The sequence below is a fragment of the Heptranchias perlo genome, chromosome 5 (genome assembly GCF_035084215.1).
Source record: "Heptranchias perlo isolate sHepPer1 chromosome 5, sHepPer1.hap1, whole genome shotgun sequence".
Classification (NCBI taxonomy): Eukaryota; Metazoa; Chordata; class Chondrichthyes; order Hexanchiformes; family Hexanchidae; genus Heptranchias; species Heptranchias perlo.
In genome coordinates, this window is record NC_090329.1 from 19,435,717 (window position 1) to 19,459,811 (window position 24,095).

The 24,095-nt window shown below is 43.0% G+C and overlaps 1 protein-coding gene across 3 annotated transcripts in view; it reads left to right on the top strand.

Annotated features, from left to right (window-relative positions):
- Window positions 1-24,095, top strand: part of khdrbs2 (KH domain containing, RNA binding, signal transduction associated 2) — a 501,831-nt gene that overhangs the window by 274,417 nt on the left and 203,319 nt on the right. For all 3 annotated transcript variants that reach the window (XR_010962867.1, XM_067984050.1, XM_067984051.1), the window contains exon 4: window positions 10,760-10,906. Coding sequence is in view for 2 of the 3 variants with exons in the window: in XM_067984050.1 (XP_067840151.1) it covers window positions 10,760-10,906 (147 nt within the window). In the remaining variant the exon portion in view is untranslated. The remainder of the gene's footprint in view (window positions 1-10,759; window positions 10,907-24,095) is intronic.

A 24,095-nucleotide genomic window follows, 5' to 3' on the forward strand; every position in this document is an offset into this window, starting at 1 on the left:
GAGGGGTGGGAGGAGGCCCGTGTGGAGCATAAACACCGGCATAGACCAGTTGGGCCAAATGGCCTGTTTCTGTGCTGTAAATTCTATATAATTCTATGTAATATTAAGAGAAGTGGGGATAAGTAATATCCTTAAACCTAATCCAAATGCATGTTGTAATTGTTGATGTTATTGTTATTGATGATGATGCAGCATGAAGGTCCGAATGCTGGTGACTTTTTTAATGTTAGTAGAAAACAGACCATTCTTTGCGCTCTATATTAATATTAAAAAATAGCATGTTAAACTTGAATTTTAAAGTTTAAAAATTTGGTTTTGCCATTATACTGCAAGCCCCTGTGAAGTTGACAGCAGTGTGCAGATATCAAAAGACAATTGGATATTCAAAAGGGAATTGGATATGTACTTGAAAAGGACACATTTGCAGGGCTAAGGAGAAAGAGCAGGGGATGTGGGACTAATTGGAGAGCTCTTTCAAAGAACCGGCATAGGCACAACGGGTGGAATGGCCTCCTTCTGTGCTGTCTGATTCTATGATACTCCTCAAGTTGGTGTCATACCTAAAACAATAGTTTGGCTGCAGCAGCACTCCTGATCTCATCTCCAAAGCTCTTGGTAACATTCTAAACTGTACACCCGAACGGCAGCAGACTCGATGCTTAGTAATTAACTAGAGCGTGGCAGAACTGTTCTTGTTGCTCTATCCTCTCCACTCCCATAACGGGAGCCTTCACAGGTTTGCAGAATAGCCCCTAAATGTCCAGAAAATCTATTGGGAGGCTGAAGGTTTATATTTTGGAATCTATTGTGAATATATCCAGAGAGTGGTTAGAATGTGGAACGCGAAACCACAATGAGTAGTTGAGGCAAATAACATGGATGCATTTAAGGGGAAGCTAGATAAACACACGAGGGAGAAAGGAATCGTAGGTTATGCCGATATGGTTAGATGAAGGTGGCTGGAAAGAGGCTCGTGTGGATCATGAACCCCGGCATGGATTGGTTGGGCCGAACGGCCTGTTTCTGTGCTGTACATTCTTTGTATTTCTGTGTATGGAGGTAAGGGATGTCATTGCTGGGAAATTAAGCATTTACTTCCTTTTCTCATCCAGTGTCGGCGTGAAGTTTGCAAAATTCATTTGAGCTCATTAGAAACAAACGAGGATTCCAAGTTCCCAGTTAACGCAGCACAGCAATATACTTCAACTGCATTTGCAGAACTGCCCCTGATTTTTCTCATTTCCTGTATCGGCAGTCCTCTCCAAGGGAGATGGCCAATTTGTGCTGAATGGAAGACAGTTTTATGCTTGAAACTGTGCCGACGAGGAATTGGGTGGAGGCCATAAAGCCAATAAATCTGAAGTCACTGTCATCAACTTCAAAAATTGTTCACCTGGAATTTGAACTATTGATGCTCTGATTGTAAATAATGCTTAGTACCCAAACATGTACTATTTTAAATTGTAATTTAAGTCATGTCTTAAGGTATTAGCTGCGGCTCAGTGCCTCTGAGTCGGAAGGTTGTGGGTTCAAGTCCCACTCCAGAGACTTGAGCACAAAATCTAGGCTGACACTCCCAGTGGAGTACTGAGCGAGTGCTGCACTGTCAGAGGTGCCGTATTTTGGATGAGATGTTAAACCAAGGCCCCGTCTGCCTTATCGGGCGGACGTAAAAGATTCCTGGCACTAGTTGAGCCAACGTCAGTAAAACAGATTATCCGGTCATTCTCACATTGTTGATTGTGGGACCTTGCTGTGTGAACATTGGCTGCTGAGTTTCTTACATTACAACAATGACTACATTTCAAAACTACTTCATCACTGTAAAGCGCTTTGGGACGTCCTGAGGTTGTGAAAGGTGCAATATAAATGCAAGTTTTCTTTCTTTCTTTCTTCTTTCTTTCTTTCATATTGTAATGGCTACATCCACAATTCCCTATAATCTACTTTTGGTCAACATTTTCTAATCCAAAGATATAACAAATTGTTTCAGCGATAGAGAAGTTGAAATCCATGTTTGTTTATGAAGAGTTCAAATTAAATTGAACTCATTTTTCGAAATAAATATATTTTCCTAGGGTGCTAAGGTGACAAAATTTAATTTGTTATACTTTTAATCCCTTTATAAAACACTGTTCTCTGACAGTAATTATAATGGAATTGTATCTTACTGCTTTGTTTAAATTGATTTTTGAAGGCTAGCCCTTCTGGGCTTTGTTAGACTACTGTATATTAAGTCAGTGAGAATCCGAATTCCATTAAAAAGCTTTGCGATATTGCTGCAACATTGAGTATCAGTACCAGTGCTACTTACATATTACTGAAATGCACCACTAGGCTGCTGTTGAATTAAGTCAGAGTGGAGCCTATACCAGAGATTGGCCTTATTAACTCCCAACCTAATCAGCCACAGTGCGTCATATAATGCAGCTCTTAATATTGATTGTTGTTGAACTAACTCTTTGAGTACAGGACCATTTTCACACCATAATGAACAATGGAACAAAATGCAAGTCTTTCTTTCTTTTCTCTCTCTCTGTTATTATTTGCAGTCAGACCCCTATCAAGACAACATAGTTTAATTATTTCCTTCGACAACATATTCAAGTTTGTCTGTGGAAAAAATTGGCCAGATTGATCCAGTAATTGATTGGTCAACAACAACAACAACAACAACAACAACTTGCATTTATACAGCACCTTTAATGTAGTAAAACGTCCCAAGGAGCTTCGCAGGAGAGATTATCAAACTAAATTTGATACAGAGCCACATAAGGAGATATTAGGACAGGTGACCAAAAGCTTGGTCAGAGGTAGGTTTTAAGGAGTGTCTTAAAAGAGGAGAGAGAGGTAGAGAGATTTAGAGAGGTAACTCCAGAGCTTAGGGCCTAGGCAGCTGAGGGCACGGACGTCAATGGTGGAGTGAAGAAACCAAGAAGATACCTTGTGCAATGGCTCCTGGTCCGGCAACGCCTCGACTTTAAAATTCTCATCCTCATGTTCAAATCCCTCCATGGCCTCGCCCCTCCCTATCTCTGTAACCTCCTCCAGCCCTACAACCCTTCGAGATCTTTGCGCTCCTCCAATTCTGGCTTCTTGCGTATCCCCGATTTTAATTGCTCCACCATTGGTGACAGTGCCTTCAGCTGCCTAGGCCCTAAGCTCTGGAATTCCCTCCCTAAACCTCTCTGCCTCACTACCCATCTCTCCTCCTTTAAGACACTCCTTAAAACCTACCTCTTTGACCAAGCTTTTAGTCACCTGTCCAAATATCTCGTTATGTGGCTCGATGTCAAATTTTGTTTGATGACGCTCCTGTGAAGCTCCTTGGGACGTTTCACTACGTTAAAGGCGCTATATAAATGCAAATTGTTGTTGTTGTAGTCAACTTTCAGCAGATTGAGGATAGGAGCTGATTGTGACAAGTCCATTGTTTGTAACAGAATCGCCTGATGGTTGTCGGTAAGGTTTCTCCTGTCAAAAGACACAGCCTTCCGAACCTCAAACACTTAGCTTACGGATCACCCTCGAGCTGCTTCAGTTACTCAATTCTAAACAATTTGTAAATACTAAAACATGCGCAATTCTGATTTACCAGGGTTAACTCAAGCAGGTCTGTGAAAAATAACGTGGCCAATCTGGCTGTATGTTAAGCTGAAGCAAAGTCAACAACAGGAGCCGGGGATTTGCTTTGGGTTTTTTTCTTACTTAAGTTGTTATTTTGTACACACGGTGCTGTCAAGCGTGATTTGCTGTTATTTGCCTTTCATTGATTCACTTATATCCCTGTTGAATAGGTCACTGTGTTTCTGTTTCTGAGTGCGTGGTCAAAAAGGAATGCTTTAATTTGAAGCTAATTTTGAATGTGGTCGTGCTGTCAGGTGGTAATAGGTTGCTGTGTATTAGACATTCTGTGCGTTCAATCAGTTTAGTATTGGCAAAGAGTTTCTGTGTGAATATTCCTAACATCGCTTTAGTTGAATGACGGTGCTAGAGAATAATCAGCACTGTTTCAGTGAATGTCTAGGATGAAAAAGTATTTAAACAATTGAATTGAAGGAAAAAATATATTCCTTTAAGGATAATTGTTAGCCGTGGCTCAGTGGGTAGCACTTTCGTCTCTAAGTCAGAAGGTTGTGGATTCACAGTCCAACTCCAGAGACGTAATCCAGGCTGACACTCCCAGTGCAGTACTGAGGGAGTGCTGCACTGTTGGAGGTGACACCTTTTGGATGAGATGTTAAACCGAGGCACCGTCTGCCCTCTCAGATGGACGTAAAAGATCCTGTGGCACTATTTCGATGAAGAGCAGGAGAGATCTTCTCAGTGTCCTGGCCAATATTTATCCCTCAACCAACATTAGTAAAAACAAATTATCTGATCATTATCACATTACTGTTTGTGGGACCTTGCTGTGTGCAAATTGGCTGCGGTATTTCCCGACATTGCAACCGTGACTACACTTCAAAAAATACTTCATTGGCTGTAAAGTGCTTTGGGACGATCTGAGGTCATAAAAGGCACGATATAAATGCAAGTTCTTTCTTTCTTTTCTTTATTTCCCTCCCCCTTTCTAACCCTGGGGCATTCAAGCTAATTGTAATGTCCTCCCATTACCACCCTGGCCGGGGGTGTCTAACTCGGCACAGACCAAGATCAAACCTTCGTTAGAGCACACTGGGAGTACTGTGCTCAGTTCTGGTCTCCATATTCCAAAAAGGATATGGAGGCACTGGAGACGGTGCAAAGAAGATTCACAAGGATGATACCAGAACTGAGAGCGTACAATATCAGGAAAGACTGAACAGGCTGGGGCTCTTTTCTCTAGAACAGAGGAGACTAAGAGGTAACCTGAGAGAGGTCTTTAAAATTATGAAGGGGTTTGATAGGGTAGACGTGGAGAGGATGTTTCCACATGTGGGAGAGTCCAAAACTAGAGGCCATAGATATAAGATAGTCACTAATAAATCCAATAAGTAATTCAGGAGAAACTTCTTTATTCAGAGAGTGGTGAGAATGTGGAACTTGCTATCACATGGAGTAGTTGATGCATTTAAGGGGAAGCTAGACAAGTACATGAGGGAGAAAGAAATAGAAGGATATGCTGATAGGGTGAAGCGAAGTAAGGTGAGAGGAGGCTCGTGTGGAGCACAAACACTGACATAGACCAGTTGGGCCGAATGGCCTATTTCTGAGCTGTAATTTCCATGTAAAACCTGGGACTTTCCTGGTTCCATATCACTTAGTTCCACAGCAGGCATTGGAGTTACCAACCGGGCCATCAGGGGAGATTCGGAAGCAATCCGTTTCCTCACTCTATAGTTACTTGGTTTCGGCATGATGACAGCCTATAAAATATTATTGATAGGACAGACAATTCTGCAGATTTTTCTTTCTGCTGCTCATCTATTTTTCTATTACTGTATTTAAACTATGCTGGGCTGAAAGTGACAGTAATAAAGTATGAAAATATCCTGCTCTGACAGAAAATCAGTCAAGCGCACAAATGTCGAACTTGTAAAATTTACGATCAGTTCAAGAAAATTCAAATGAAAAAAAATATAAGGTAGTTGACAGTATTGGGTGTAGATAAATATGTAACTGTGTTGGAGCCAGGCCACTTGTGTGATTGAGTGTATAACTCCCCAATTTTGCTTTCCAATATCGGCGCTTCCATTCTTTTCCTCTGGAGACTAAATGAGTGAAGCAGAGCCCAAATTGGGGGTCAGTTTTAAACGGTCTGTGCAAGGAGTGGCCCTGATGGGCTATGTCGACTTTCTCCTTGCTTGCTTTCTTGTTTCATAGAATTACAGAGAATTTTACAGCACAGAAACAGGCCATTCGGCCCAACAGGTCTATGCAGGTGTTTATGCTCCACACGAGCCTCCTCCCACCTTACTTAATCTCATCCTATTGCCATATCATTCTATTCCTTTCTCCCTCATGTACTTATCTAATTCCCCCCTTGAATGCATCTATGCTATTTGCCTCAACTACTCCTTGTGGTAGCGAGTTCCACATTCTTACCACTGTCTGGGTAAAGAAGTTATATTCTTGAACCCAGACTTGGAATTTCCCTCCCCCCCCCCCCCCCCATACAAGTAAATAAAAATGTTTATACAATATCTGGCCTCCCTATGTAGTATTGCTTTCGTGGGCAGCAGTACTCCCAAGTTGGGACTAGACCAGGTTTTCCATAGCTCTGACACATTGCACTGAACAGTTGAGGAAATTAGACCCCGATTTGTTCTGTTACTGCTCCAATTTGCTTGTTCTGTTACTGTTCAATAGATTTGTTTGGCAGTTAAAGCCTAAAGAAAAGTCTAGTGTAGTGTCATTCTGTCACTTTCTGAGTCAGTGGTTGAGATGATCTGAAATGGAGTTCTGTGCTCATGCTGCGAATTTTAGCTAGATATCAAAGCTGGTGAAAAAACTCTTGAGGATAGGGAAGTAGGGCTCAGAGGACAAAAATATTAGAGGCCAAAAATATATGGAGTACAGATGGGTAAAAGAGATCCAAAAATGTAAAGGATTATCTCTCGTTACATATTTCCACCTCCGTAACATCGTCCATCTCTGCCCCTGTCTCAGTGCACCTGCTGCTGAAACCCTCATCCATGCCTTTGTTACCTCTAGACTCGACTATTCCAATGCTCTCCTGGCCGGCCTCCTACCTTGCACCCTCCATAAACTTGAGCTCATCCAAAACTCTGCTGCCCGCATCCTAACTTGTTCAACCATCACTCCTGTGCTGGCTGACCTACATTGGCACACAGTCCGGCAACGCCTCAATTTTAAAATTCTCATCCTTGTTTTCAAATACCTCCATGGATCTCTGTAACTTCCTCCAGCCCTACAACCTTCCGAGATCTCTGTGCTCCTTCAATTCTGGCCTCTTGCGCAAACCCGATTTTCATCGCCCCACCATTGGCGGCCGTGCCTTCAGCTGCCTCGGCCCTAAGCTCTGGAATTCCCTCCCTAAACCTCTCTGCCACGCTACTTCCTTAAAACCTACCTCTTTGACTAAGCTTCTGGTTACCTGTGCTAATACCTCCTTATGTGGCATGGTGTCAAATTTTGTTTGATAATCGCTCCTGTGAAGTGCCTTGGGATGTTTTTACTACGTTAAAGGTGCTATATAAATGCAAGTTGTTGTTGTTACCATCTGGCCTACCAATTGAAACAATTTATCATTATGTACCCTATCATAACCTTTCATAATCTTGAAGATAATCAGGTCATCCCTCAATCTTCTCAGCTTCAGTGGAAAAAAAAACCTAACATGGCAAGTCTCCTTTCATGACTATAACCCCACATCCTTGGTAACATCCTAGTGGATCTTAGCTGCATCTTTTCTATTGTTTTTATATCCTTCTATAATGGGGTGCTCAAAACTGTACACAATGCTCCAACCTTACTTCCTTTGTTTTATTCTATGCCTCTAAATGCAAAACCAAGAATTCTGTTTGACATTTTAATGACCGTACCAATTTGTTCAGTCGCCTTTAATGTCCTCTGTATCTCCGTACACCAAAATCCATTTGCTCCTCTGATCCATTTAAAATCTTACCATTTCAGGGGTGCTTCCTTCCCCTTTTCTTGCTTTCCAAAATGTATTACTTCACATTTCTCTGTATCTGCCACCCCTCTGCCTATTGTGCTGACATGTCTTCCTGTAGTCTTCTGTATTCTGTCTCACAGTTTGCACTGTCCCCATATCTGATATCATCAGAACACTTTGGTAAAGTGGGGTAAATTTCCGTCTTCACCGCACGGCCGGTAATTTGGTAGAGTGGATCGCCCGCCCATTATACAACCCGTCCAATTATCACTCCATCGAGTCCAACGGAATGAAAATCAGACGGTTTCTATACAGGGTGAGTGACACTTTCCGCCAGATTACCACACACACACACGCGGTGAAGACAATAATTTACCCCCAGGTCTCTTATGTTGATGTCCAAATCGTTTATATAAATGGAAAATTAAAAAGAGGCTCAGGTCAGATTGATGAAGTACATTACTACCAACATCTGAAAAACATCCATTTACCCCTATGCTTTGCCAAACCATCTCTCTACCCATGAGAATACATTCCCTTTAATATTACGTACTTCAATTTTTGTAGTTCTGTGCTTTGTTCTATTCGCACTCTGGAATTTATCAACTTTTTATTGTTTCTGATTTTAGTTTGGCGTGTAACACTGATCTTTGTACTCACTGATGGGTTTTTTTCTGTATTGATTGAAATTTCTAAGTAAACCGATAAGATTCTGGATTTTATGATGCAAGTATAGCCATGGTGCAGAGATTCTCAAAAGAACACATAAAAACATAAAGTCAACCCAATCTTTGTACGTAGGGAGGGAAAATGTAACATTAATAAAACCGTTGATGCACCCAGGGAATAGTGTTCTGTTTGTAAATTGTTACTGTGACTGGACTATGAAATTGTGTGTTTCTTCTCAAGCCTGCTCTGTGAATGTGAAATACAAGCAAAAAGAAACAAATGTTTTGTACGATCAAGAGGGGACAAAATTAATTTTGGATCTGTTTTTGCTCCCCCAATGAATCGTGAAACAAAACTCACTTGACGTTAGCCAGATATTGGGACATCATGTTCATGTACCTGTGTAGTTAGGTTGTCAAAGAGCCGAAAATAAAAACAGAAAATACTGGAAACACTAGCAGATCAGGCAGCATCTGCGGAGAGAGAAACAGAGTTAATGTTTCAGTTCGATGACCTTTGAACAGAACTGGAAGAAGTTAGAGATTTAACAGTTTATAAGCCAGGGAGAAAGGTGGGGGGGTGGTGAATAGATGCATTTAAGGGGAAGCTAGATAAGCACGTGAGGGAGAAAGGAATAGAAGGATATCCTAATAGGGTGAGATGAAGTAGGGAGGGAGGAGGCTCGTGTAAAGCGTAAACGCCGGCACAGACCATTTGGGCCGAATGGCCTGTTTCTGTGCTGTAGTTTCGATGTAACTCGATGAAAGAATTAAAGGGAAAGGTCTGTGATAGGGTGGAGGGCAGGAGTGATTAAATGACAAAAGAGGTGATGGTGCGAGGCAGAAAGGGAATGGTAATGGGACAGGTAAAGAAACAAAAGATGGGTCCAGAGGAGACGTACATGATTACAGCAGAACAGCAGAGGGGGAGGGAAACCTGGAAAAGATAGGAAGGCTCCAGTGGCCCGGGAATATGACGGAAGAAAGGCAGGTGTGTGGACCATCCTGCCGGCCGTGTCCCAATAGGAGATCCCCACCCCAAACACCGGCCCGAACCTCCTCCACTCGCAGTGGCCCTGGTGCTGCCATCCTCCATTACCAAAGAACCCAGGTGCTTCCTCAAAGGAAGGAAGGATGAGCCACCTGGGCTGTTGCTTTTCCCCGCCCAGCCACTGGTTACAGACTGATAGTAACAAACAGGTTTAAACTTTGTATTGTTTACTTAATGAATTGCTGAATTACTACTAAAGGTGTCAATCTTGACTCAGTTGGTAGCACTCTCACCTCTGAGTCAGAAGATCGTGGGTTCCAGCCCCACTCCAAAGACCTGAGCGCATAATCTAGTCCGACGCTTGGAATGCAGTACTGAGGGAGTGCTGAATTGTCAGAGGTGCCATCTTTCAGATGAGACGTTAAACCGAGGTCCCGTCTGCCCTCTCAGGTGGATGGAAAAGATCCCATGGCACTATTTCGAAAAAGATCAGGGGAGTTCTCCCCGGTGTCCTGGCCAATATTTATCCTTCAACCAACATCACTAAAACAGTGGTTATTATCTCATTGATGCTGGTGAAATCTTGCTGTGCTTGCCTACATTACAACAGTGAGTACATTTCAAAAGTAACTCATTGGCTGTGAAGTTGTTAGTGGAGGGGTATATGTGTGTGTTCTTACTTATAATTTGCTCCTCAAATCAATAGAGTTCACAACATTGATTGTCAGATGTCACAGATTCATTAAGAATACAGTAATTGGACATACACTTAAAAAGCAGGACTTACAACCAAACCTTGCGAGTTTAACTGGAGGACTCAAATGTGTTACAGTTCCGAGCTTGGTGTACAGATTCCAGACCTTAATTGAATCCTAAGTATCTGTTCCAACGCCACCTTTTTCTTAACTTTTCTATGTGACAATCCACACATTTCTGCATTACATAATACAACTCCATATATGGAGAATTTTAATGAGCTTTTCCCTTTTCAATAACTTCAGTTTTAACGAGTTCTTTTCCCATAGCCCTACTTTGCTATCTCATCGATAGATTCACTCTTGTTCTATTCTACCAAGTGGAACTTCTAATTATAAATCTGTACCACTCCATACCAATCTCCTGCTTTTTAAAAAGGATGATGTATTCGCAGACGTTTTCCTTCTGCAGAACTAACTTGTTATCAACTGATTAATATATGAAGCGTGTCTTTTAATTAGGTTTACTAAGCTGACCATTGCTTTAAGGTCAGTCTTAATTCAACAGTTCAGTGGTCACTGAATCTAAATTGACTTATACTTCCTCGCTTGACAGGCAAAGGCTAAAGTTTACTATCACTGCAGTATAAAGAGAAATCAATAGCAGTATAACATTAGCAGACTTCAGGACAATTTGATTAACCCTTTCCTTACAAAACACTTTGGGACGCCCTGAGGTCATGAAAGACGCTATATATAAATACAAGTTCTTTCTTTCTATTTCCAAAATGTAAATGTAATGGTACAAAGTCCCTAAATTTTGTAAATTATATTCTTCGCACAGGAAGAAGAACTGAGGAAAAGTGGAGAAGCCAAGTATGCACATTTAGGCGATGATCTCCATGTGCTAATTGAAGTGTTCACCCCAGCTGGAGAAGCATATTCTCGCATGAGCCATGCACTGGAAGAGGTGAAGAAGTTCCTTGTCCCAGTAAGTCCTTTTTGCATTTCAAAATCATGTACTGTCTTGATTTTTCTTCCTTCTGAATATATTTGTAAGCTGCTTGAATGTAGCACATGTTCCTCACCCAATGATTACAGTCACCCAATGTAGTACGAAAGTTTTAGAAGGCTTCATTCGCACCTATTAGTGATTGCTAGCCAACTTACCAAGTGGCATCTGCAGAGGCATTGATATGAATCTACTGCTACTGCTCTAGTTATATTAGCTTTATCGTTAATCAACTTTATGGTACCCGTTTCTTATAGAAGTGTTTCAGTGCCGGAAAGTGTAATGCTGCTAATGCTGTCAGTGGTCAGACTCGATAACGGGAGTTGGTTAACCTTTTCGGGATCAGGGAGGGACCTCTGCTGAAGATTTTCTTGGGAGATTTAATAGATGGGGTAGAATCGTGATCAGAGTAGATTGTATATGGTCTGTGGAAGGGACAGCTTGATGAACAGAATAACGTCCTCTCATTCATGCCACCCAAAGTTCCTATAGTGATTCCCTTACTATTATTGATAGGAAAAGGTTAATGGATTAAATGGATGGAACTGCCAGCACAGTTTCTGAACCAGCGCTCTCTGGGAGCGCCCATATGAGAAATCAGCCCTTCATTTTATCACCACGAGAGCGATGTCTCAGCTATATCTATTTGTTGGTAATCATTTTCAAATTTCGAAATCCATTTCTTTCTTCTATCATGTGTGCATACAGGTCTCACCTGTGCACCCCAGCATCCTGTAACAATGAATGACTTTGCTGCAGAGATCAATACAACTTGGGTTATAATTATTAATTTTTCTGTGAAAAAAAGAATAAAGATGTATCTTAGAATCATAGAATGATACAGCACAGAAGGAGGCCCTTCGGCCTATCGTGCCTGTGACGGCTCTTTGAAAGAGCTATCCAATTAGTCCCACTCCTCCCTGCTCTTTCCTCATAGCCCTGCAAATTTTTCTCCTTCAAGTATTTGCCAATTCCCTTTTGAAAGTTACTATTGAATCTGCTTCCACCACTCTTTCAGACAGTGCATTCCAGATCATAACAACTCGCTGCATAAAAAAATTTCTCATCTCGCCTCTGGTTCTTTTGCCAATTACCTTCAAACTGTGTCCTCTGGTTACTGACCCTTCTGCCACTGGAAACAGTTTCTCCTTGTTTATTCTTTCAAGACCCTTTATGATTTTGAACACCTCTATTAAATATCCCCTTACCCTTCTCTTAACTTCTAAGGAGAACAATCCCAACTTCTCCAGTCCCTCCACATAACTGAATTTCCTCATCCCTGTTACCATTCTGGTAAAACTCCTCTGCACCATCTCTAAGGCCTTGACATCCTTCCTAAAGTGCGGTGCTCAGAATTGGACACAATACTCCAGCTGGGGCCTAAGCATTGATATATAAAGGTTTAGCATAACTTCCTTGCTTTTGTACTCTATGCCTCTATTTATAAAGCCAAGTATCCCGTATGCTCTTTTAACAGCCTTTTCAACTTGCCCTGTCACCATCAAAGATTTGTGCACATATACTCCCAGGTCTCTCTCTGTTCCTGCTCCCACTTTAAAATTGTTCCATTTTGTTTATATTGCCTCTCCTCATTCTTCCTACCAAAGTGCATCATTTCACACTTCTTAAAAGAATTATTTTGTGCTGAAAACGATGAAATTAATAAATCCTTTATGTTAATTTTAAAAAATAAGATCATTTACTTTCTATTTGAAAAGGAAATTACTCCAAAACGGCACACAATGATCTGTGAAGACCTGGTCGCCATTTTATTTCAAAATCAGGGAAGCTACTTGTATAGAACCTTGTTAGACCACACTTGGAGTACTGTGAACAGTTCTGGCCTCCATATTATAAAAAGGATATAGAGGCACTGGAGCAGGTTTACAAGGATGACACCAGAACTGAGCTGTTATAATTATCAGGACAGACTGAACAGGCTGGGGCTCTTTTCTCTACATAAGAGAAGGCTGAGGGGTGACCTGATAGAGGTCTTTAAAATTATGAAGGAGTTTGATAGGGTAGACGTAGAGAAGATGTTTCCACCTATGGGGGAGTCCAGAATTAGGAGCCATTAATATAAGATAGTCACCAATAAATCCAATAAAAACTTAAGGAGAAACTTCTTTACTCAGAGAGTGGTGAGAATGAGGAACTCGCTACTACTTGGAGTAGTTGAGGCGAATAACATAGATACATTTAAGGGAAGCTAGATAAGCCTGTAGGGGAGAAAGGAATAGAATGTTATCCTGATAGAGATGGATGATGTAGGGAGGGAGGAGGCTTGTGTGGAGGATAGACGTTGGCATAGATCTGTTGAGCTGAATGGCCTGTTTCTGTGCTGTAAAATTCTATGTAATTATAGAGAAAAGAGCAGATGTATTTCATTGCAGTTAATGATGAAGGGCCATAATGATCAGAGAGAAATTAGCAATTGGGTTTACATCTGTAGGGATTTAATGCTTGCAGTCTTGCATGTATTTCTCATGTTCGTTTTACTAGTTCAAAAAGCAAAGAACACAAAACTTAAATGTTGTGAGGTTGGCTGGAAGAAACATATGGAATGCACAAGTATTTGTATCAACCTTGGCTCATTGATAGCACTCTCATCCCTGAGTCAGAAGATTATGGGTTCAAGTCCCACTCCAAAGACTTGAGAATATAATCAAGGCTGACACCCCAGTGCAGTATTGTGGGAGTGCTGTACTGTCAGAGGTGCCGCCTTTCAGGTGAGATGTTAAACTGAGGCCCTGTCTATCCAATTAGGCAGACATAAAAAAAATCGCATGGTATCATTTGAAGAAGAGCAGCAGAGTTCTCTCCAGTATCCTGGGCCAATATTCATCCCTCAACCAAATCCTTTTTTAAAAAAAATAGATGACCTGGTCATTTATTTCATTGCTGTTTATGAGACCTTGCTGTGTGCAATTTGGCTGCTGTATTTCCTACAGTACAACAGTGACTACACTTCAAAAGTATTTTTTTTTGGCTGTAAAGCGTTTTGGGACGTCCTGAGGTCATGAAAGGTGTCTTTCTTTCTTTACTTGTACTTACATTTTTCTAATCTATACTATACAGGTTTAGGTGCAGCGGAATGATATATATTTCCACCTTTGGCAATTCTGCATAAATGCACCGATACCATTGTCTTAACACAGAGCTGTCCTGGGCTCCGGCTTCAACATTGTAGTGGCGATTTTCCAACCCGCACTCTGCCCAAGTGTAGCTGCCCATTGGGAGTGAATTTACCCCTTTACTGTCAGTGTCAAGTACAGTCAGGTGTCGAATACTCCAGGTGCAGAGTGAAGCTCCCTCCCTTGTGTCACATCAATGTGCCTTAGCCTCAAGCTTTGAAGAGCAAGCCCACACTACACCAATATAATTTATTTTTCAATTCCTCTTTGGCTTCTCTGAGTGAGACTGCCAATTTGTGCCAAATTATGGGCAGTTTTGTGCCATGGGCCTAAAACCACTAAGAAATGCGTTGGGACTGCCACAAAAATGTACTTACACTCAACAGAAGGGGGAAAATCAGAGATAGAAGCAAATGTTTTAACCTACTTCACTTCATAGTTCCTTGTAAAAGAAAAAAAGAAAGACTTGCATTTATATAGCGCCTTTCACGACCATAGGACATCCCAAAGCACTTTACAGCCAATGAAGTACCATTGAAGTATAGTCACTGTTGTAGTGTAGGGAAACGCAGCAGGCAATTTGCGCACAGCAAGTTCCCACAAACAGCCACGTGATAATGACCAGATAATCTGTTCTTGTGATGTTAGATTGAGAGATAAATATTGGCCAGGACACTGGGGAGAACTCCCCTGCTTTTCTTCGCTACATTGCCGTGGGATCTTTTACTTCTATCTGAGAGGGCAGACGAGGCCTCGGTTTGATGTCTCATCCGAAAGAAGGCACCTCTGACACTGCAGCACTCCCTCAGTACTGCACTGGAGTGTCAACCTGGATCTTGTGCTCAAGTCTCCATCCATTTTCCGTGGGCTTCTGTCGTGAGCTGGCAGCAGGTGAGTTTCCTCACTACTGGCCTGCACTTTTCCCCTAGATGTCGCCCAAAAAAATGAGGCAAAACCCAGTAAATTTGGTCAGGTTTGGCCCATTCAATAATCCCAATAAATGTCACATGCATCCAGATCAAGAAGGTGCACTAGCAAATTGGGAATAGCGCCAGTTTTAAAAGTGCAGTTCCTAATTGTTCTGGAAGTATAATTTGGGAAAAATAGTGTTTTTGATCTGAGGTGACATAATTCAGATTGAGAGCATTTGTCCTATAACTTAAAAAAAAGTTACACCGTTGGCATCATCGAGCTTCATCTCCAGTACTGTGAGCAGAGGTGCATAGAATTTCTTTTCTGAATCCATATTAACACATAGGAACAGGAGTAGGCCATTCAGCCCCTTGAGCCTGTTCCGCTATTCAGTCGCGAGTGCATTGTGGGATCTCAGAGTGGGTATGTATCTGTCTCCTCTTTTGTGGTCTGGTGCGGAAGGAATCTTAGGCCTGTCCTGTCGTGCTTCTCAACTGTCCCATTTTAATTAGGACAGTCGGACCTCAAATTGCACCAATGAGGAAAAAGCAACACCTCACAGGATTCGTGAGCTAGACAAAAAAAAATATGCTGGTTCTATATAAGAACTGCATGCTTCTTCCAAAAAACAGTGACCCAGTTTTACCCTCTTCACCACACTGCAGGTTGAGAGGCGTGTGCCCTACTGCCAAAGATTCTTAGCGCAAGTGGGATCTGGGGGTCCTAGTGCAAGAAAATCAAAAAGTTAGTATGCAGGTGCAGCAGGTGATCAAGAAGGCCAACGGAATGTTGGCTTTTATTGCTAGGGGGATAGAATATAAAAACAGGGAAGTATTGCTGCAGTTATATCAGGTATTGCTGCAGTTATATAAGGTATTGGTGAGACCGCACCTGGAATACTGCATACAGTTTTGGTCTCCATACTTAAGAAAAGACATACTTGCTTTCGATGGAAGTACAAAGAAGGTTCACTCGGTTAATCCCGGGGATGAGGGGGCGGACATATGAGGAGAGGTTGAGTAGATTGGGACTCTACTCATTGGAGTTCAGAAGAATGAGAGGCGATCTTATTGAAACATATAGGATTGTGAAGGGGCTTGATCGGGTGGATGCGGTAAGGATGTTCCCAAGGATGGATGAAGCTAGAACTAGGGGGCATAATCTTAGAATAAGGGGCTGCTCTTTCAAAACTGAGATGAGGAGAAACTTCTTCACTCAGAGGGTAGTAGGTCTGTGGAATTTGCTGCCCCAGGAAGCTGTGAAAGCTACATCATTAAATAAATTTAAAACAGAAATAGACAGTTTCCTAGAAGTAAAGGGAATTAGGGGTTACGGGGAGTGGGCAGGAAATTGGACATGAAGCTGAGTTTGGATCGGTCAAGGCCCTGTGGGTGGCGGAGCGGGCCCAGGGGCTGAGTGGCCGGGTCCTGTTCCTACTTCCTGTGTTCTTTAGATTTGAGGCTAGGATCAGCTCAGCCATGATCTTATTGAATGGCGAAGCAGGCTCGAGGGGCCGATTGGCCTACTCCTACTCCTATTTCTTATGTTCTTAAATGCTCCAGTTCTCCCTTGAGTTCTAAAGGAGAAAGGTTCCCTGGGTTCATCAATTTATATGAGATCAAATAACGTGTCCTTTATGCAAGTTACGATTTCACTATAGATGGTGAGCAATGAACATTCTCCCTCTTTGTGTTTCACCTGCTCTGAGAAACGCATTGGCAGAGAGAAATCGGCCACAGCATTTCTTGAAGACAATTTCTTCCACAACTTAAAGATTCTTCGCTTTGTTTGCTGCAGTTGATTGTTAGTTAGTGCTCTAACTTTTCTTGTAGGATCTCTATGATTATAAGTTATTAAGATAATCATATTTTATCTGATACCTCTTGTGCTTTTCACTCTGAGTTTCAGTGCTGATATTATGGAGTCATCTCAAACATCCATTTGCTTTTTGAATTTTATTAAGGAATCCTGCGTCGTATTCTGGACATTATCAGTGAGTTATGAGGGAATGGAGGGATTTCCTGATGATTTAGGATACAGCATAAATAGTTCAACTCACCGTTCATCTCTTCTGTTGTATTTATCCAATTATTAAGCTCCACCAATGCTGTAGCTTTTCTTTTGGACCTTTAACCCCCTAACAGTATTAGCCGTGGCTCAGCGGGTAGCGCAGTCGCCTCTGGGTCAGAAAATTGTAAGTTCAAGTCCCACTCCAGAGATTTGAGCACATGATCTAGGCCAACACTTCAGTGCAGTACTGAGGAAGTGCTGTACTGTACTGTCGGAGATGCTGTCTTTCAGATGAGACATTAAACCAAGGCCCGTCTGCCCTCTAAGGTCAATGTAAAAGATCCCACAGCAGTATTCGAAGAAGAGTGAGCTAGTTCTGGCCAAAATTTATCCCTCAGCCAAAACCTAAAACAAATGAACTGGTGATTATCACCTCGCTGTTTGTGGGAGCTTGCTTTGTGCAAATTGGCTGCTGTGTTTCCTACATTACAACATTGACTACACTTCAAAAGTGCTTCATTGGCTGTAAAGTGCTTTGGGATGTTCTGTGGTCATGAAAGCTCCTATAGAAATGCAAGTCTTTCTTCTCCACCCCTAGCACAGAATTTGTCATCAGCATATGTTTGCTCACCAAGAACTGTTACTCAAGTTAAACCTAACAGTAATAGATTACTGCTGATTCAGATCCAATTATTTCAGACTGCTTGCTTTGTTAATAATTAGTCTACCTGTTTACTTTTGACAATTAGTCCACTGAGGAAAAGTAGAAATTGCCCTCGTTAGCCCTTTAATAATGCAATTCATGATCAATAGGTAAAAGAACAACCAAAAGTGGAGATTGTACCAGTTAATTTATATAGTATCATAGTAGATACAGCACAGGAGGAGGCCATTCAGCCTGTTGTGCCTGTGCCGGCTCTTTGAAAGAGCTATCCAATTAGTCCCACTTCCTTGCTCTTTGCCCATAGCCCTGCAAATTTTTCCCCATCAAGTATTTATCCAATTCCCTTTTGAAAGTTACAATTGAATCTGCTTCCACCACCCTATCAGGCAGTGCATTCCAGATCATTACAACACTCTGCATAAAAAAATGTTTCCTCATGTCGCCTCTGGCTCTTTTGCCAATCACCTTAAATCTGTGGCCTCTAGTTACCGACCCTTCTGCCACTGGAAACAGTTTCTCCTTACTTACTCTGTCAATACCGTTCATGATTTTGAACACCTCTATCAAATCTCCCTTTAACCTTCTCTGCTCCAAGGAGAACAATCCAAGCTTCTCCAGTCTCTCCACGTAACTGAAGTCCCTCATCCCTGGCACCATTCTAATAAATCTCTTTGTATGAGGATTCCTACTATTGGTTAATAGGTAGAAACTGAGGGGAAGTCTTGTAGAGAAAACCGGGTTATGCGTGTTTTGCCTAAAAATCAAACTGCTTCTCAGTTTCCCCCGTTGTATTATTCTTGCAACTTGAATGTAAGATGAATTAATTTTTTTATATTCGTTCATGAGATGTGGGCGTCGCTGGCGCGTCAAGCATTTATTGCCCATCCCTAATTGACCTTGAGAAGGTGGTGGTGAGCCGCCTTCTTGAACCGCTGCAGCCCATGTGGTGAAGGGTCTCTCAGGGAGTTGAAGGGAGTTCCAGGATTTTGACCCAGCGACGATGAAGGAACGGCGATATATTTCCAAGTCGGGATGATGTGTGACCAGGAGGGGAACGTGCAGGTGGTGTTGTTCCCATGTGCCTGCTGCCCTTGTCCTTCCAGGTGGTAGAGGTCGCGGGTTTGGGAGGTGCTGTCGAAGAAGTCTTGGCGAGTTGCTGCAGTGCATCCTGTGGATGGTACACACTACAGCCTCAGTGCGCCAGTGGTGAAGGGAGTGAATGTTTAGGGTGGTGGATGGGGTACCCATCAAGCAGGCTGCTTTGTCCTGGATGGTGTCGAGCTTCTTGAGTGTTGTTGGAGCTGCACTCTTCCAGGCAAGTGGAGAGTATTCCATCACACTCCTGACTTGTGCCTTGTAGATGGTGGAAAGGCATTGGGGAGTCAGGAGGTGAGTCACTTGCAACAGAATACCCAGCCTCTGACCTGCTCTCGTAGCCACAGTATTTATATGGCTGGTCCAGTTAAGTTTCTGGTCAGTGGTGACCCCCAGGATGTTGATGGTGGGGGATTCGGCGATGGTAATGCCTTTGAATGTCATGGGGAAGGGTTAGACTCTCTCTTGTTGGAGATGGTCATTGCCTGGCATCTGTCTGGTGCGAATGTTACTTGTCACTTATCAGCCCAAGCCTGGATGTTGTCCAGGTCTTGCTGCATGCGGGCATGGACTGCGTCATTATCTGAGGGTTGCGAGTGGAACTGAACACTGTGCAAACATCAGCGAACATCCCCATTTCTGACCTTATGATGGAGGGAAGGTCATTGATGAAGCAGCTGAAGATGGTTGGGCCTCGGACACTGCCCAGAGGAACTCCTGCAGCAATGTCCTGGGGCTGAGATGATTGGCCTCCAACAACCACTACCATCTTCCTTTGTGCTAGGTATGACTCCAGCCACTGGAGAGTTTTCCCCCTGATTCCCATTGACTTCAATTTTACTAGGGCTCCTTGGTACCACACTCGGTCAAATGCTGCCTTGATGTCAAGGGCAGTCACTCTCACCTCACCTCTGGAATTTAGCTCTTTTGTCCATGTTTGGACCAAGGCTGTAATGAGGTCTGGAGCCGAGTGGTCCTGGCGGAACCCAAACTGAGCATCGGTGAGCAGGTTATTGGTGAGTAAGTGCCGCTTGATAGCACTGTCGACGACACCTTCCATCACTTTGCTGATGATTGAGAGTAGACTGATGGGGCGGTAATTGGCCGGATTGGATTTGTCCTGCTTTTTGTGGACAGGACATACCTGGGCAATTTTCCACATTGTCGAGTAGATGCCAGTGTTGTAGCTGTACTGGAACAGCTTGGCTAGAGGTGCAGCAAGTTCTGGAGCACAAGTCTTCAGCACTACAGTCGGGATGTTGTCAGGGCCCATAGCCTTTGCTGTATCCAGTGCAAACAGCCATTTCTTGATATCACTTGGAGTGAATCGAATTGGCTGAAGACTGGCTTCTGTGATGGTGGGGATATCGGGAGGAGGCCGAGATGGATCATCCACTCGGCACTTCTGGCTGAAGATGGTTGCAAACGCTTCAGCCTTGTCTTTTGCACTCACGTGCTGGACTCCGCCATCATTGAGGATGGGGATGATTGCAGAGCCTCCTCCTCCCGTTAGTTGTTTAATTGTCCACCACCATTCACGACTGGATGTGGCAGGACTGCAGAGCTTCGATCTGATCCGTTGGTTGTGGAATCACTTAGCTCTGTCTATATAGCATGCTGCTTCCGCTGTTTAGCATGCATGTAGTCCTGAGTTGTAGCTTCACCAGGTTGGCACCTTATTTTGAGGTACGCCAGGTGCTGCTCCTGGCATGATCTTCTACACTCCTCATTGAACCAGGGATAATCCCCTGGCTTGTTGGTAATGGTAGAGTGAGGAATATGCCGGGTCATCAGGTTACATATTGTGCTGGAATACAATTCTGCTGCTGCTGATGGCCCACAGCGCCTCATTGATGCCTAGTTTTGAGCTGCTAGATCTGTTCTGAATCTATCCCATTTAGCACGGTGATAGTGCCACACAACACATTGGATGGTGTCCTCAATGCGAAGACGGGACTTTGTCTCCATGAGTACTGTGTGTTGGTCACTCCTACCAATACTGTCATGGACAGATGCATCTGCGACAGGTAGATTGGTGAGGACGAGGTCAAGTAAGTTTTTCCCTCATGTTGCTTCGCTCGCCACCTGCCGCAGGCCCAGTCTGGCAGTTATGTCCTTCAGGACTCGGCCAGCTTGGTCAGTAGTGGTGCTACTGAGCCACTCTTGGTGATGGACATTGAAGTCCCCCACCCAGAGTACATTCTGTACCCTTGCTACCCTCAGTGCTTCCTCCAAGTGGTGCTCAACATGGAGGAGGACTGATTCATCAGCTGAGGGAGGGCAGTAGGTGGTAATCAGCAGGAGGTTTCCTTGCCTATGTTTGACCTGATGCCGTGAGATTTCATGCGGTCCAGAGTCAATGTTGAGTACTCCCAGGGCCACTCCCTCCTGACTGTATATCACTGTACCGCCACCTCTGGTGGGTCTGTCCTGCTGGTGGGACAGGACATACCCAGGGATGGTGATGGAAGAGTCTGGGACGTTGGCTGAAATGTATGATTCTGTGAGTATGGCTATGTCAGGCTATTGCTTGACTTGTCTGTGGAACAGCTCTCCCAATTTTGGCACAAGTCCCCAGATGTTAGTAAGGAGGACCTTGCAGGGTCGACTGGGCTTGGTTTGCCTTTGTCGTGTCTGGTACCTAGTGATCCGATGCCGGGTGGTCCGTTCGGTTTTATTCTTATTGTGACTTTTTTTAAGCGAGATTGTACAACTGAGTGGCTTGCTAGGCCATTTCAGAGGGCAATTAAGAATCAACCACATTGCTGTGGGTCTGGAGTCACATATAGGCCAGACCGGGTAAGGACGGCAGGTTTCCTTCCCTAAAGGACATTAGTGAACCAGATGGGTTTTTCCTACAATCCGGTAGTTTCATTGCCACTGTTACTGATACTAGTTTTTTTAATTGAATTTAAATTCCCCAGCTGCCGTGGCGGGATTTGAACTCACACTCCGGATTATTAGTCCAGGCCTCAGGATTACTGGTCCAGTAACATAACCACAGTGAGGAAGGAGTGAGTCTCGGGGAGAGTAGTTTTTGTTCAAAGTTCTCCCTCGCTTCACAGAACCAAGTCATAGTCTGAGGAGAGTACTTTTTGGGTGTTTTTGCATGGGATGAATTGAGACTGTGTGATATTAGTACGTGAACACTTAATGCATTGCTGTGAATTTCCTCCCTCCGCTGTATTGAACAGGTTCATGTCTCTGTTAAAATAGTGAACAAAACAATTTCATTATGAATGCACTAAGCATTCATACACCAGTCCTGCACAGTACAATTTCACACCTCAATACAAGTTTCTGACTGGATTCACCTTCGGAAGGACATATTGGCCTTGGAGGGAGTGCAGCGTAGGTTTACTAGAATGAAACCCGGACTTCAAGGGTTAAGTTACGAGGAGAGATTACACAAATTGGGGTTGTATTCTCTGGAGTTTAGAAGGTTAAGGGGTGATCTGATCGAAGTTTATAAGATAGTAAGGGGAACGGATAGGGTGGATAGAGAGAAACTATTTCTGCTGGTTGGGGATTCTAGGAGTAGGGGGCACAGTCTAAAAATTAGAGCCAGACCTTTCAGGAGTGAGATTAGAAAACATTTCTACACACAAAGGGTGGTAGAAGTTTGGAACTCTCTTCCGCAAACGGCAACTGATACTAGCTCAATTGCTAAATTTAAATCTGAGATAGATAGCTTTTTGGCAACCAAAGGTATTAAGGGATATGGGCCAAAGGCAGGTATATGGAGTTAGATCACAGATCAGCCATGATCTTATCAAATGGCGGAGCAGGCACAAGGGGCTGAATGGCCTACTCCTGTTCCTATGTTCCTATGATTGGAGGCTCCCAAGTCGGGTTTCCATTGCTGCTAGGTTGCAAGGGTGGGGTGATCGATAGGGAGCTTGGGATGGTTCTCGGGTTGCCAACTCTGGTTGGAAGTACTCCTGGAGGTTTCATCACAAGACCTCCCATCTCCAATGCCCCTGTATAATCAAATAACCTTTCTTCTCATTTTCAATATTTCTATAACTAATAAACAAAAGTGTTCAAAGAAAATGAAAAAAAAACACATTGTTTTTTTAATGCCTCAATGATTTTTCTCCTGGGTGTTGCTCACAGCAGTGTCCAGGAGATTAATCTTTAATTCCTGGAGACTCCAGGACAATCCTGGAGGGTTGACAACCTCAGCTGGTTCTGTAAGGAAAGAGTTAATCAGACTGTCCTGAAGTCAGCTAATGTTATACTGTTATTGATTTCTCTTTATATTGTAGTAATAGTAACCTTTAGTTTTTGCCTGTTAAGTAAGGAAGCATAAATCAATTTAGATTCAGTGACTACTGAACTGTTGAATTAAGACTGACCTTAAAGCAATGGTCAGTTTAGACAATGAACCTAATTAAAAGACATTCCAGTACAGAGAACTTTAATCAGTTGATAACAAGTTCTGTGGAAAGGTAACATCTGTGAATACATCATCCTTTTTAGAAAGCAGGAGATGGGCTTGGAGTGGTACAGATTTATAATTAGATGTTCCATTTGGTAGAATAGCAACAAGAGTGAAACAATCGATAAGTTAACAAAGTAGGGAAGCTGTACCGGTCTATGGAAAAAGGACTCGTTAAAACTAAAATTATTGAAGAGGTACAAAGGAAGAAGCTGGTTAAAATTCACCTTGTACGGAGTTGTATTTGGTAATGCAGACATGTGTGGACTGTCATGTGGAAGGGGTAATAAAAAGGTGTAAAAAGTGGGTGTGGGATCAGATGCTTAGGATTGGAATGCCTGGAGCCTGTATGTCGAGCTCAGAACTGTAACGCGTTTTGAGTCCTTCGACTAAACTGGCAAGGTTTTTGCCGTAAGTGCTACTATCGAGTGCATGTTTTAATTATTTTATACTTAATAAACCTGTGACATCTGACCTTCAATGCCGAGCAAATCCAGTTGATCTGAGGAGTGAATTATAAGTAAGAACACACACATTTACCCCTCCCCTGACAGCTTCACAGCCAATGAATTACTTTTGAAGTGTAGTCACTGTTGTAATGTAGGCAAACGCAGCAGCCAATTTGCGCACAGCAAGGCCCCACAAACAGCAATGAGATAAATGACCAAGTGATCTGTTTAAGTGATGTTGGTTGAGGGATAAATATTGGCCAGGATACCGGGGAGAACTCCCCCGCTCTTCTTAAAATAGTGCCATGGGAATTTTAACGTCCACCTCAGAGGGCAGATAGGGCCTCAGTTTATCATCTCATCCGAAACAGTGCAGAACTCCCTCAGTACTGCACTAGAGTGTCAACCTAGATTATGTGCTCAAGTCTCTGAAGTGGAATTTGACCCCACAACCCTCCGACTC